Raw genomic sequence first — 14181 nt, forward strand, 5'->3', positions numbered from 1 at the left:
CGTTTCAGAAAGGTAGTGCATTTCAATTGGTTATGAGATGATAATTGGTTCCAGTGAAATTTTGCTTCCTAAGATTTCTCTCAAAATATCCAGGAAAAATATATTTAGTTTTTTGTATTATCTTGTGACAATCTAACTTAGAGAAATGGTGGGTCTGGAGCGTCACACCGGAGTTGCTTCTGAACATGAAGCCTCTGTGCTGCCTGCCCTGGCAGCCCTCGTCACCAGCTGCCTCCCCATGCAGGCCCCTGCTCCTGCTCTCACTGAAACAATGCACGCATTCTTTCCAACAATCACAGATTGGTGGTTAGTATTTAATGCTGATTTACATTATGTATACATTTTATGCCATAGATTCCAGGATGTAAAAAAAAAAAAATGTGTAACAGGAGACCTGTGGTTCTCAAATGGTGTTTGAATGAAGACCGAACCAGAAACTCTTTGAGTAAGGAGGAGCTATCACGGCTTTTTGGTTTCTGCAAAATCTACCAGGCAGGCCGCCCAGGATGAAACAGTGAACGTCACAAGAATCCCAATCAGAGTGTAGACCTTTTGCAAAAGTTATAGTTTGTGAATATTTTTCTACAATGAATGTGTGAAAACTGGATCACGTGTACTATGCGTTAATGCAGCAAAGTCATATGAAGACTTGAAAGAACACCTGACTCACTTTAAACAGGCTGCAAAAGAAACAAAAAAATATGAAAAAGCACTGCTCACATTTTAAAAATGCCGTGTTTTACATGTCATATTTACAAATGAAAATGTAAGCGAAAGATGCTTTATGCTTTCTTGCTATGTTGAGTCTTCTTCCCTGATAGGAAATGTTTTAATTTCTCTAATTGATTATTATTAAATATTTTTGTTTTTTAAAAGTTTGATAAATGGGACATACTCATTTCCTATAAACATTTTTTGAGATACTTTTTTCTCTCTACTGTAGTCTATAGTATCTATAATATCTATTTAAATACACTAAGGCAAATACATATATACACACACATAAGATATTTACTTGCTCCATACATACATGGATATATAAATATAGGCAGGATGCCTCATTTACTCAGCCTGAAGCTCTCAACACCTGTGGGAGGGAGAGTGCAAATGAGGCGGGAACTGGGGTGACACATGCTGGAAACAGCTGGCCGTTCTGGTGCTGGCAGGGGTGCGCTCCATTCACCCAGACCCTCTGTGTTCCACCCCATGTTGGAGGGAACACGCAGGTGAGTGGATGCAGGAGCCAACTCCCTGTGGGCCCCACAGCAGCATCTAGCAAAGAACCTGTGACCCCTGAAACCCCAGAGGATGTGTTGCAGTGCTCTAAAAGAGCTCTGCTGCTTCCAGATAGCTTAAGTGTTAACAGATCATTGGCCCCTTTTGTGTCTGCACTCATGGATCCTAAGTTTTTGTCCTGTGTCCAGGAAAAATGAGATCACATGAATGAACTGAAGGGTGGTAGATGTGGAGGTAAATGGTGGTAAATGCCAATGAACGTGGCTCTCAGTGGGAAGGGGAGCTGGAAAGGGGACAAGGCAGGAAGGTAATCTTCCCCTGGAGTCCAGCCATCTCTGGCCGGATTCTTCTTCAAAGTTACACCATTGAACTGTCCCTCTGAAGTCAAGCTGCTTCTCTCCAGCATCCAGCCATAGTCCCCAATGTCCAGTGGCTTCTCCTCTCTGCCAGGTGAGTCTGGAGTCTTTATAGGCACATGATGGGGAAGGGTGGGGCCAGGGGTGGTTTAGGAAAAGGCAACATTACAGTGGGAAAACAGAATATAAGTTCTCACTTTGGGCTGCAATCTCAGGCTTTTCAGCTTGAGGGACTTCTCCAGGGACCCTCTCCTGTCCACCTAGAATTTCTCTGCCTCCTGTCCCTATCATGTATATGTGTGTCTATATGTATATACTTGTATATGAATAAATACATGTGTGTATGTGTATACTCTATACAGTATGCATATATATATATATATAGTATACAGGTGGTGTCACACATCTGCCCTCCACTATAAAGTCAAGGGCTGGACTGCCCGTCAGCTAATATCATGTCCTGCTGTAACCTGCTTTGATGTGACTTAAGTCCTCGATATGACACAATATGTCTAGTTGCAATATGACTATAATCCACATTTGGAAATCTTAGTCTACATGACTAAGTTTGTGCAGTCTGCCAGCTGCATTCTTGTTCTTATACTGGGCAGTTTGAAGGAGGATGCTTGCTGAGTGTGATGGCCTTGGGACCTAGATATATATGATAATCACTGATAATTATATACTGATATATATAATTTTGGTCCTGTAAATACTGTCCTTCAGAAACTTTTATTTGCTCAGATAATGTGGTCAGCCTGGTAGAGAGCATTATTTTTTACATCCTGGCATACATGTTATAAAATGTATTCATAATTTAAATCAGCATTAAATACTAACCACCAATCTGTGAAACTGTAGGAAAAAAATGTGTGCACTGTTCCAGTGAGGGCAGGAGCAGCAGGGGCCTGTGTGGGGAGGCAGCTGATGACCAAGGCTGCCGGGGCAGGTGGTGGACAGGCTTCATGTCTGGAATGGATTCCCATTTGACTTTCCGGGCCCATCATTTCTCCAAGTTAGATTGTCGCAGGATAATATAGAACAACTAAACATATTTGATATTTTTCCTGGATATTTCAAGAGAAATGTTAGGAAGCAGAATTTCACTGGAAATAATTGCCATCTTGTAACCAATTGAAATGCACCACCTTTCTGAAACAAGGGAGGGATGACCTCATGTTTTCAATTGTGTGCATGATTTTCAGGCCGTACCACAGATACTTGTCAAATCGCAGGATCTAAATGCCAGTGGTAGTTGAGGTTCAGCCATGGTATTTCTATTTAGATATCCTACTAGTGCTGTGATGGGGAAGAAAAGAGACCAGCAGAGGAATCTTAGGATGTGGGATTTTGCAGCTCACTGTGCATGCATAGCCTTGGGCAGGTGGTGTCACACATCTGCCCTCCACTATAAAGTCAAGGGCTGGACTGCAGGTCAGCTAATGTCATGTCCTGCTGTAACCTGCTTTGATGTGACTAAGTCCTCGATAGGAGTTATACTGAAAATAGTAGAGGCTCATATAAAAATGGCCTCCTATCTTCCAACTTTTCTACAAAGCAGAAGTAAGGTTTAGCATATCCGTACATTCTGGAGTTTGCTGATGTAAATAGGACTTGTCTTGGAAGAACTTTTGAGGGAGATAAATTCTCCGCTATTGAGATCTTCTTCCCCTCAGACCTCTTGCCTGGGCTGTGCCCTGGTTTCTTTCTGTTTTTCTCTGGGGTATTCCTCCTTCACTTGTGCCCTGCCCAGTGGGAAGCCAGGCTGGAACATTCCTGTCTCCTATCCGGGAATTACCGGCTTCCCTTCTTTCCAATTTTGCTCTCCTTTGGTGGGTCCAACTACCATTTTTGATAAGTTAATCCATGCTTATATGTTACTAGGTAGTAAGGATTCATGTGCTTTATATATTCCTTGGAAAATTGATTTTTAATGTCTAGCTTATAGAAATGCTGCTTTAGTCCCATTTGGGATTTAAATTCCAGTTTAGCTACTAATTCCTTATGTCATGTTTGGATATTTAACTTGTTAAAATCTCAGGGTGTAAAACATTTTTATAACAAAAATGACAGCTCTAGTTTCACAAGATTATAAACATAAAAATAGTTACTGTGTAAAAGTATCTCAGACAATTTCTGAAACCAAGTCAGTACTGAAAATATAGTCAGTAAGTAAAAAAGCATAAGTAAGACACTGGTTATTCTGATATGTGTGTTTTTCACCAGCATCGTTTAAATGTCTAGGAATGTGCATGTTCTCTTTTCTCAAGTGTTTCACATTCACCCACTGCTACCAGACAAGTGTGTGAGGCTTTGGGACTAAAATCTATGATAATCACTTAAAAAATGTCAAAGAGAAGTGAAGACTGATGTATCTTATTTTGGGGTACACATGGCATGGGGTGCTGCTGATTTATTGCTCAAAGTGAGCTTACCTCGTTCAGAGTGGTTGCTGGAGTATCAGGCCTGGTGAAGCAGCCTGCAAAGGGAAGGGAAGAAAACAGGTGGAAGGCGAGACACAGCACGGTCAACCCGCACTGCCCTGCCGTACTCTTCGTCTTCCTGTGCTGGATTTTAAACATTCCACTCCCTTGTTTTTCTATCATAGTTTTGGCTCAGATTTCACTGGTGGGTTATGTAATGTACTGAAACCAAAAGTGAAGTCCACTGAAGGGAGATGCACGCCAACTTTAAGGAGTAATAGGTACCTTTGAGGTAGGATGGCTCTTTTTACAACTTCTGGAAAAGGTCATGAAAAGGCACTTCCAGAATTCTTTCACAGAGAATACGCCCTGTACTTCTTTTCCTGCCCTGCCCACAGAAAGTGCCCATGTTGAGGAGGTAAAGACCCAGCTCTTGGATTTTCAGGACAGTGCCTTGTCCCTGCCCCCGCCACCCCACGTTGAGTTGAGTGGTTTATACTGCTTAGAAACAACTATTCACACTGCTTGTATCATCTCGAATTCTCATTTCAGCATGTTCCCCACTCCAATAAAGCAGATCAGCACACGGTTATCAGTTTCTTCCTTCATACTTACATAAAGACTCTTGGGTAATAAGAAATAGTGAGTGAAAATGATGAATGTTTTCTGTGTACATCATCACCCTTATTAACATTGGCAAAAACAATTGTGTTTTATTGACAGGTTAAACTAGTAGCTGGTTTTGAGAGATCCAGCTTTCTGCTGTTGTATTTCACTTTTCTCCAGTCCACAGTTGAAAACTGAGTAGGCAGTGATTTTGCTTAACAGTCTATCAATGGGAATAAAGTAACTTTCAAAGTGGAGAAGCTGTTGATTTTTTTTTCTTCCTGTAATTTTCCAAATGTGCTGTATAGGAAGCTAAATTTTATATTTGCTTAAGTTCAATAATATAGCATTCTGGCTAGAAGCATAAAAACTAGGCTGCTTGGGTTTGTATCTTACCAGCTTTTGATCTTGGCAACGCTCACTATTGTGCCTCCGTTTCTTCACCTATAATAGCCCAGGTATGAGAAATACAGGAATTAACAGTTACAAAGTGCAGGAGATAGAGCCTAGCATTTGGTTTATGCTAGTTAAATGTTACTATTTTTGAACTATTTTACTGATAGTCATATTGTTAGCACTATTATTGTTTCTATGATGCAGATTAAGTCAGTTACCTACCTGCATGAGAAATAGAAGCAGGCTGTGATACGCACTTGCATTTCTACAGACTGTGTACTTATGTGTGTTGCTCTCCGTGCCTTTCAACAGTCTTTACCCGCCATCCCCTGACCCCACCTAGTTTGGTTTGCATCTCAGTTTCCAATATGGGTTTCAAGTAACCCACACAGGTTATGAAATCCTGCTTTCTCAGCCCCTAATTAATTGAAGTTTGAAGGTGTGAGGAAAGAAACAGTGGCCCAGAGCCATCCCTTGGTGTGCCCAGGAGGTTCTCTGATTCGTGTTTGTTAACAAATCGGGTTGGTTTCTGGACAGTTGGTGCTGGAGACGTTAGCATGGGGAGTGGCTGTCAATCCAGGTTTTAGAATGACTGTTGTATCTTCCACAAGAGCTGCTTTTCCACAGCCAAATCTCTTTGTGATTCTTATTTATCAGGTACTTGTCAAAGTTTTTGTTTGTTTGTTTATTTGTTGTGTTGGCTTACACGCATCATTACCATGGCTATCTTTAGAGTGTCTGCTTTTTTTAAATAGTAACTTTTACCTCTTATTTTCTTTCTTTTTCTTTGCCTTTCTTTTTTCTTTGCATGTTTTTCTTTTTTCTTTTTTTGGAAGGGACATTAACTTGAATCTATTTAGCTAGTGTCTAGTTTATATTTGTCAAATATTTTGGACTAAATTTATTAATACTGACTTGTTCATAAAAGAAATTCTTTCTTGAAGTTGTAAGACTGGATTCTTTAAAATATGGAATTACACTTAGATTAAAGAAATGAACACACCAATCACGTGGGAGCTTATGTAGCTGTAAGAGAAGGCAAACATGAATCGATACACCTAATTTTGCAATAGAAAATCATCGCTTGAGACAGTATTTCAACAATCATGTTTGTGTAAAGATTGGATTATCTAGGATAGTTAATGTCAAATATTATGAATTATATATCAAGTATTCAGTTGGAATTTACAAATCTTATGTTATAACTATATATATATATATATAGTCATATTGGCTGCCATATTTAAGCTCTGTTTCATCATGTGGTTGTTTCAGCAATATCAGAGAAGAGGGACAGGTGCAAAAAGGTAAACTCAACTGTTTGGGGCAATGAGCATTCTAATGTTACTGAAAATTATATCCCCTCAATTTACCATCTGCTGTGCTGTTCTCCTTCTCTCTCACTCTCCCCAAACTTCCTCTGTTCTCTAGTGTGCTACCAATTGCCCTGAACTCTTTGAGCTCTTCTGTTTCCATAACTACTCATTTTCTGATTCCTTAGCGGTATTGACAATTTCATCTTGCTATGATTGAAATATGTTATTTTGATGATGAATTGCACTAATAGGTTTTCGGTTATTAAGCTTGCTGAGCTATCTTGTGCTTCCGGGATAAGCCTGATTCCATATCAAATATTGTGTGTGTGTGTGTGTGTGTGTGTGAGATTAATCATGTGTTTCTTTAGGAGTGTCTTTGTCAAGTTCTTAAATGAAGTTGACCTGTGAGTTTTCTTTCTCATAATATCCTTGTTCAGATGTAATATCAAGATTGTTAGGATTATAGTAGCCTCCAATTGAGTTGGGAGGTTTTACTTCTACGTCTAAGAAAACTTGCATAAACTTGGGCTCATATGTTCCTTAAGGATTTGGTAATGCTTACATGTAAAACTCAGCGTGGTTTTTTTTATATATATTGCTGTATTGTACTTGGAAGTTTATTATGCATTTTATTTTGTTTTTGAAGGTATAATAACAAGTGATTGTAATAAAAATATGTAATATTTTTTAAAATGGGAGAGGATGTGCCTATACTTACAGGCAGACGGAAATGGACTAGGTAGCATCGGAGATTTTAGAGGAAAGCCTAGGTAATTTAGAGAAGCATTTAAAGAGGAAAGAAGACATGAGAGCAACTGGTCCTTGAAAGAGGATAGAGTGACTTTTGTCTGATCTGTTGGGGAAGTTGGGAGGATAGGTATTGCTCCAGGCTTTTAGTTCAAGAGATAGGTTGGTGCAGAGACGTTCTTGCAAGGCTCTTGTGGTATCGGTGAGAGAGAAGCCAATGTAATATGCCAAACTGAGGTAGCAGACCTTCTGGAGGAATGTCAAAAAGAAGAGGATATGCAGATTAGTCAACTTTGATCTATGTTAACCATAAAAATATACAGATTTACTGGGGAAGTTCATTAGAATTTCAAATAAGGAAATTGAACAATATTGACAGAACTATATGCTGTTAACTCATTTTTTCCTCGTACATGAATTCTTTTATTACTTGAGAGTATTTTAGGAAGTAGTATAACTGCCTTCCTGTTGTTTAGTGCAGGGACCGAAGCCTGACGTATGTCTCTTTAGCCTGGTTCCTGTTAGCCACTTTCTTCCTAGTCTTCCAACTAACAAGAAAGATGAATGCATGGGAAATAAGTAAACTGCTTTTCTCTATCTTTCATAGTCTTCTTTCTCTTAGAGGCTCATCTCTTCACTCCCCTAGCAGGAAGGTCAGCCCTTGGCCTTCTGTTCTTCCCTCATGCCGTTGGAAGACTGGATGCGAGCCCAGGTCTGGGGACTGTGAGTTGTGGTGAACAGAGCCCCTGATGTTCACTCTGGAGCCCGGTCCTGGCAGTGCTCCCTGGTCATGTGTTTCCCATCTGAACGATGAACCTCTTCAACCAGAACATCTTTATGGACACTTAGAGGTCTTAGCGATGCTTAACAATGGCTGCAGGGCCCACCTGCCATGGGAGATGTTTCATGTGCAACATTACCATTGTTGAGAGATAATAACCTGACGATATTCTCTTTCTCTAAAGGCACTTCAGACTCCTGCTGCCTGTCTCAGTCGTCACCGTTTTTGTCTTCATTTAATTTGGAAACTGTTTTGTTCTCTTTAACTTGTTTTCCTTGACTTCATTTCTAAATCAGAAATGAAGAATGTTCATTTATAGAATGTTTTGTAGAATGTTTTGCCACTGCAGATCTCACGTCTTCTTTATCCATTTTCAGAACCACTACCTAAATTGTATGTTTTTTAGGTTTTTAAAAATCTGCTATTTTTCCTTCCATTCTCTGCCCTTTCCAGACCATCCTTTCTATCAAGTGCTCATTCAAATTCCAAAGACATCTGCTCGAATGGGTCAAGTGCTTTCCTGAAACCTTTCCAAAGCTTTGCTGTCACATGTGAAATCAAGCCCAAACCTGTTAACATGGAAGTGAATTTTCTACAGTTGGTATTTAAATATATCTTTCAGTTTCCCCTTTCCTAGTAGCTGCTTAAGTTGCTGTTACTTTTTCTTTTCTATTTTCTCTTTTTCCTCTTTCCTTTCCTTTTTTATTCGTCATCTCTTGAATTTGCTTACTTGTTCTTACTTCATTTCACACATTTATTATTGCCTGTCACATTCAAGGTGCTGTGTTGTATGCTGCAGGCACTGCAGGGAGCATTGCAGACACAAAAGCCATCGGGTTCTCTCTCTTGCCCGGAATGGAGACACTGATGGAGTGAACATGAGTTATACCAGTTACAGCCACAGGGGGCACCATGGCCTCCCATGTTGCCTTCTTGCTTTCACCCTCTAGGACATCTTTCCTGTCACTCTCTGCTCAAATCTTTCCTTTTGTTTTACCGAAGCTCAAATCATCTCTTCTTTTCATGTAAGAATAGTTCCTGTAACAGCCAGGTGCAGTGGCTCACGCCTGTAATCTCAGCACTTTGGGAGGCCGAGGTGGGTGGATCACGAGGTCAAGAGATGGAGACCATCCTGGTCAACATGGTGAAACCCCGTCTCTGTTAAAAATACAAAAAATTAGCTGGGCATGGTGACATGTGCCTGTAATCCCAGCTACTCAGGAGGCTGAGGCAGGAGAACTGCCTGAACCCAGGAGGTGGAGGTTGCGGTGAGCCGAGATCACGCCATTGCACTCCAGCCTGGGTAACAAGAGAAAAACTCCATCTCGGAAGAAAAAAAAAAAGAATAATTTCTGTAATTCTTCTCCACAAGCCCCTAATAAACACTCTACATTGATAGACAATCTGTTTAAAGATACTAGCGCTGTTTCTTTAACTGAATTACAAACTCCTGGCAGGGTGGCTTATTAATAACTGTTTATAGTTCCAGTGTCTTGTACATATCTTGCTCCATGTATTTTGTTTTCATTTATTTGCCTATGAAATGTAGACATTTATATAAAAATCCTTAAAACATCAAGATATCATGCACATTACAATTTCAAGCTCACACCCGGTTGCCTTTAAGCCGAAGATAAATTTCACTTGATATAACTTCTCCCCAATAACTGTTAATAGGGAAAAGACATGTTTACTGTATAGAGATATTCCTTAAAAATAATTACTCTCATTTACATCAACAAAGCAATTTATACAGGACATAATATGGCATGGGGCCATATGGAAATATGCCCCCATTAAAAACATGACACTGATGTTTTTAGCATCAGTGTTTGCTGGAGGAAATTCTTTCCTGCGTTACACACTTTTCCCTCCAACCAATAACGTCATTGATTTGACAGTTGTTATGTGCTTGGTTAGTCAGTGTGGTTATTCAAAATACTAAATCCAAGAAAAAAAGACAATCAGATGACATGGTTAATTGTCAGTGATAATGATGAGGTATCCCACGACTGGTAGGCAACTCACTGAATACTTTTTAGTGTTAGAAATGAGCTAATGAAAATTGCAAAAATGGCTCATTGAAGCAGCATTCTATCTCTCTTCAAACACTGTCATTTTATAATAGTCAGGCTCTGGGCTGGAGGTTGTCTAATAGGAGTTAACAGTGCTTGTAAAATCCTGTCTCTACAGAGTGGCTATCTCCTAATTTCCCTTAGAAAAAAATGCAAATGAAGCCTAGAAGTAACTGGATTTCTCATCTAGAAAGGTCTGAATGTGTTTAACAAGTCTAATCATGGGGCCAAAATAGAAACCCAAAGGGCAGGGAAATGGAACGTCTAATTTAAAAGAAGGCAAATGGTGCTTGTGTGCTTGGTCCTTGCTCCTAAGGAGGCTTTTGTAATATTAAAAAATCTGCAGCTCTTTTGAGTTGAGTTGCACAGGAAATGGTCTTGTTCGCATTCAGTATTCCTCATGAATCATGTGAATGCTGTGTTATTTTCTGCCCAGCCCAAAGCCAAAAGGAAAATGCACATCTGGCTTGTAAATCACAACCAAGCATTGATGCCTCACTTGCTCATTATTGGGTGGCTGCCCTCTGTGCTTTACAGGTTCTTAGTGTGGCTTAGGGGCATCCTGAGGGAAACCTCCTGTGGCCTCTGAAGGATGGCATAGAGGGACCTCCAAATCCTCTCTGAAATGTAACGTTTGCTACCTGATGTACACTTTCTGTGGTCCCCAGAGGAAATATAATTCATTTTTATCTTTTTATTTATTTATTTTTTCTGTTTAGAAATTGGCCCCTGGTTACGGGAGTTCAGAGCGAAGAATGCTGTGGATTTCTCGCAGTTAACATTTGACCCAGGACAGAAAGAACTTGTTGTAGGAGCAAGGTGAGAGATACTGTGTTTTGCCACCGCAGATATTTTTGGACTTCATCTGACATCTGTGCAGTTATGTGTGACCTTCCCTGACAAAAATGAAGACTGATGAACAATATTATTTCCTATAAGAATGAAATACAGTATGAATGTCATAAAATACACTACTGCTAATAAGATGTTGATGCTTTCCTTCAGACCAGGCATTGATTGTGTCCTCGCCCTGTGCCAGGAACTGTTCTAACATGAATTAACTCATTTGTTCTTCCATTCAAACCTGAGAGGTAGGTACTATCAGCATTGCTGTTTTAGAGATGAGGAAACTGAGGAAGAAAGTAGATAAATGAGTTGCCCAGGGGCATATGCCTAAAAACAGATGGACCTGGATTCCCAGCCCAGGCTGTTTGACTCCAGAAACCACGTTCCTGACTTCCCACTATATTCTTCAGTAGGATTCTAGAGATCCAGAGATCTTGATGTGTACTCCAAGGCCCACCACCACCTTTCTTGTAACCTTGATTAGGCCATATAACAGTTAAGTTGAGAATTCAAGGAAGTTATTTTCATCTGTGTCTCTCAAGGGCATGCATGTGCCTGTATCTAAGTGAACACCTGCATCCCAGTTTGATGATGAGGACACCAGAACACAATGAAAACAAATTTGAGTTCTTTCCCCGCTTTTCACTCACTTCCTTAGAAAACCTGCATACCTGTTTGGGGATTGTGTATCTGTCTGTTAAGAAAATTTATATTAAAGTTGAAGACAGCGGCCTTTTGTAGAATTGGGTTCTTCTGACATCTAAGGATGGCACATTGGGCAGTGGAGAGTTCTTTATCTTTTCCATCCATATTTACCAGAGTAGAAAGCATACCTTTCATAGCTGCGGAGGTTTTCCAGTCCCTGTATAAACTTGAGTGAAACTAAATCTAGCTTATGCTCTGGGCACTCTAGCTGAACACAACAGTTTCTAGGATCGCTGCTCTTGCTCTCAGATCTTGAGGAGTCCTTGTACATCCACGCAACACCTGAAGTGATGAAGGGTTGTGATTTTACCTGAGTACATAGAGGTTGGCAGAGTTTATTGCACCTAACTAGTTACTTTCAGCTCTTCCGATGTTTGTGAGGAGGTGGTGAGTATAGATGGGACAAAGCTACCTGGTGTTCTTTTCCTTCCTTTAGTCCAGTCAAAATACTGGGTGGTTTCTAATGCTCGCGTCCATCAAACTTCATCACTTGGAGTTCAGCCTGTGTTTTGCAGCAGTGGAAGTTAGCCTCCTGGCCTCCAGATGTTCTCCTTCTGCATACCACAGCCAGCATCGTCTTTTAAACATGCCCACCTTCAGTAGCTCCCAGTGGGTCAGTGCTGGCTCCCTGGTGTGGTACACCAGCTCTTCTGCCTTGCGTTCTCATCTCCCTTCCAGACTTCCTGTTTTCATTCTCATATGTTCCAGGCATGTGGAATTATTTATTCTGTCTGCAGTTATGGAATATGCTCTTTCTTACCTCTGGGCTTTTTCCCTTCTGACCTCTTTCTCATTTTCTGGAATACTGGCTACCACCCACCCCTACTCCAAATTCTCTGCTTGGTAAACTCCCACTTACAGTAAGAACCTGGATCACAGGTCACCATCAGTCCTGAGCTGCCACATTCCCTGCCCTGTGTGGCCCTAGTAGCACACCTGACATCTGCTTTTTTTGTTCTGCACTTATTGTAGAATGCTGCATTGTTTCTTGACAAGTCACCCTTATCAGATGGCAACTTACCAGAAGACAAGGGACATGCCTGTCTTCTTTATTTCTGCTGGATATAGCACAGATTTTTACTGCTCATAGAAGCTCACAGATAACAGTTGATTCAACACACTTATTTCCAGAATTGAACTGGTAATTGTTCCCCTCTGCATCTGGGTGAACACTTAGGGGAAAGGGAGTTGGGATTATAAAAGCTTATGCCAGATACTTATATTTGGCAAGGGCATGAGCCAGTGGCAGGCCGTCTACACCAAAGCTCACCCTGAGGGAAAATGAGCTTTCACTCTGAGCTAAGGGAACAGACCCCTTAACGGGGGGAGCAGGTACAAATATGACCCCAAGTAGTGTTTTGAGTATTGCATCCCTCATTCATCTCTATAGAACTCTGGAAAAGGTTTTACTATGTCTTTGTCTCTGGAGGTCCTGGGTGCTGTGTGAACAGATCAGCACTACATTCTCTGCAAGTGATTGGCTTTTGGTTAGTGACTCAAGATTTTCCTAAGGGATGTGAGAAGCCAGGTGGAAGTTAGGGTATTGTGAAGAGACGTCTTGTGCTCCTGTTCTGGCTGCAGATAGCAACTAGGAATTGTTCTCAAGGGGTGCTTGTCCCAGGAGGTCTCCATTGCAGAGTCCCTGGAGTTCTCTATTCCAGTGTCAGTGGGGTCTCTCTCTCAGTATCCCTAAAGGTCTCTGTCCAAATCTCTGATGGTTTCCATCTCAGCACCCCTGGAAGTCTATATCCCAGTGTCTCAGGGATGTCTCCATTCCAGTGTCCCTGCAGCCTTCACCCCATGTCCCTGGTGTTTTCATCCCAATGTCCCTGGAGTGTTCATCCCAGAGTCTCCATCCCAATGTCTCTGGTGGCTTCCATTCCAGGGCCCCTGGAATCTGCATCCTAATATCCCTGGAGTCCTCATCCCAACATTTTTGGAGGTCTCCATCCTTTGCATATCAACATGGTCTGCTGGGAAGGATTAGGTGGGCCACTGAGTCAACCTGGCATGCCATATGGCATGGTGGACACGAATACATGGGATTGCTGGACTTAGCAAATAAAAATCTAGGATGCCCAGTTAAATTTGCATTTCAGATAACAACCTTTTATATTCTTATCATAAGTGTGTTCCAAAAGTTTGTTGACCCCTGGAGCGTGGGCTGAAGTTTTCTATTCTACAGCAGTGTGTGGTACATTATAGACATTTGATAAATAACAGAAAAAGAAAAGGCTGGCCCTTATTTAAATGACTCTAAGCCAGTTTCAGAGCCTAATTTTCTCATCTTTAAAGATAATGTAATAATTTCTACCCCTTTCAGCTGTTGCAAAGATTAAATAAAATAACCCATGGGAAGTTATTGTCACTTAACAGTCAAGCTGGTGAGCATGCAGCCTTTGTGAAGCTCTGAGGGTCTTCATGGGTTTCAAATACGTGTGCACATGCCACTGTGGAAGAGAATAAGAATTTCACTTAGGAAATTTCATGGGATTAGGCTCAGAAAGTTTGAAAGGGAGGGTGAGTCAGATATAAAACTTTAAAAATAACCCAACCCTCAGATTCCTGTTTGGCAAAGCTTGACTTAGCAAGCATAAGTTTAGATAACAGGTGTATCATTTCAGAAATCAGTAATAATTTAAAAATACAGGTTGTGAAAAAAATAGAATGACACTGGATTTTTCTGCATAGCAC

General features: G+C 40.8%; 1 protein-coding gene across 23 annotated transcripts in view; it reads left to right on the top strand.

Moving 5' to 3' along the window:
• SEMA5A (semaphorin 5A) overlaps nt 1-14181 on the top strand; it is a 502689-nt gene that overhangs the window by 199766 nt on the left and 288742 nt on the right. For 18 of the 23 annotated variants that reach the window (XR_013532366.1, XR_013532365.1, XR_013532367.1 and 15 more), the window contains one exon: nt 10656-10755. The exons of the other annotated variants lie outside the window; for them this stretch is intronic. Coding sequence is in view for 14 of the 18 variants with exons in the window: in XM_035291785.3 (XP_035147676.3) it covers nt 10656-10755 (100 nt within the window). In the remaining 4 variants the exon portion in view is untranslated. The remainder of the gene's footprint in view (nt 1-10655; nt 10756-14181) is intronic. 23 annotated transcript variants of the gene reach the window in all.

This window comes from Callithrix jacchus, chromosome 2, assembly GCF_049354715.1.
Source record: "Callithrix jacchus isolate 240 chromosome 2, calJac240_pri, whole genome shotgun sequence".
NCBI lineage: Eukaryota > Metazoa > Chordata > Mammalia > Primates > Cebidae > Callithrix > Callithrix jacchus.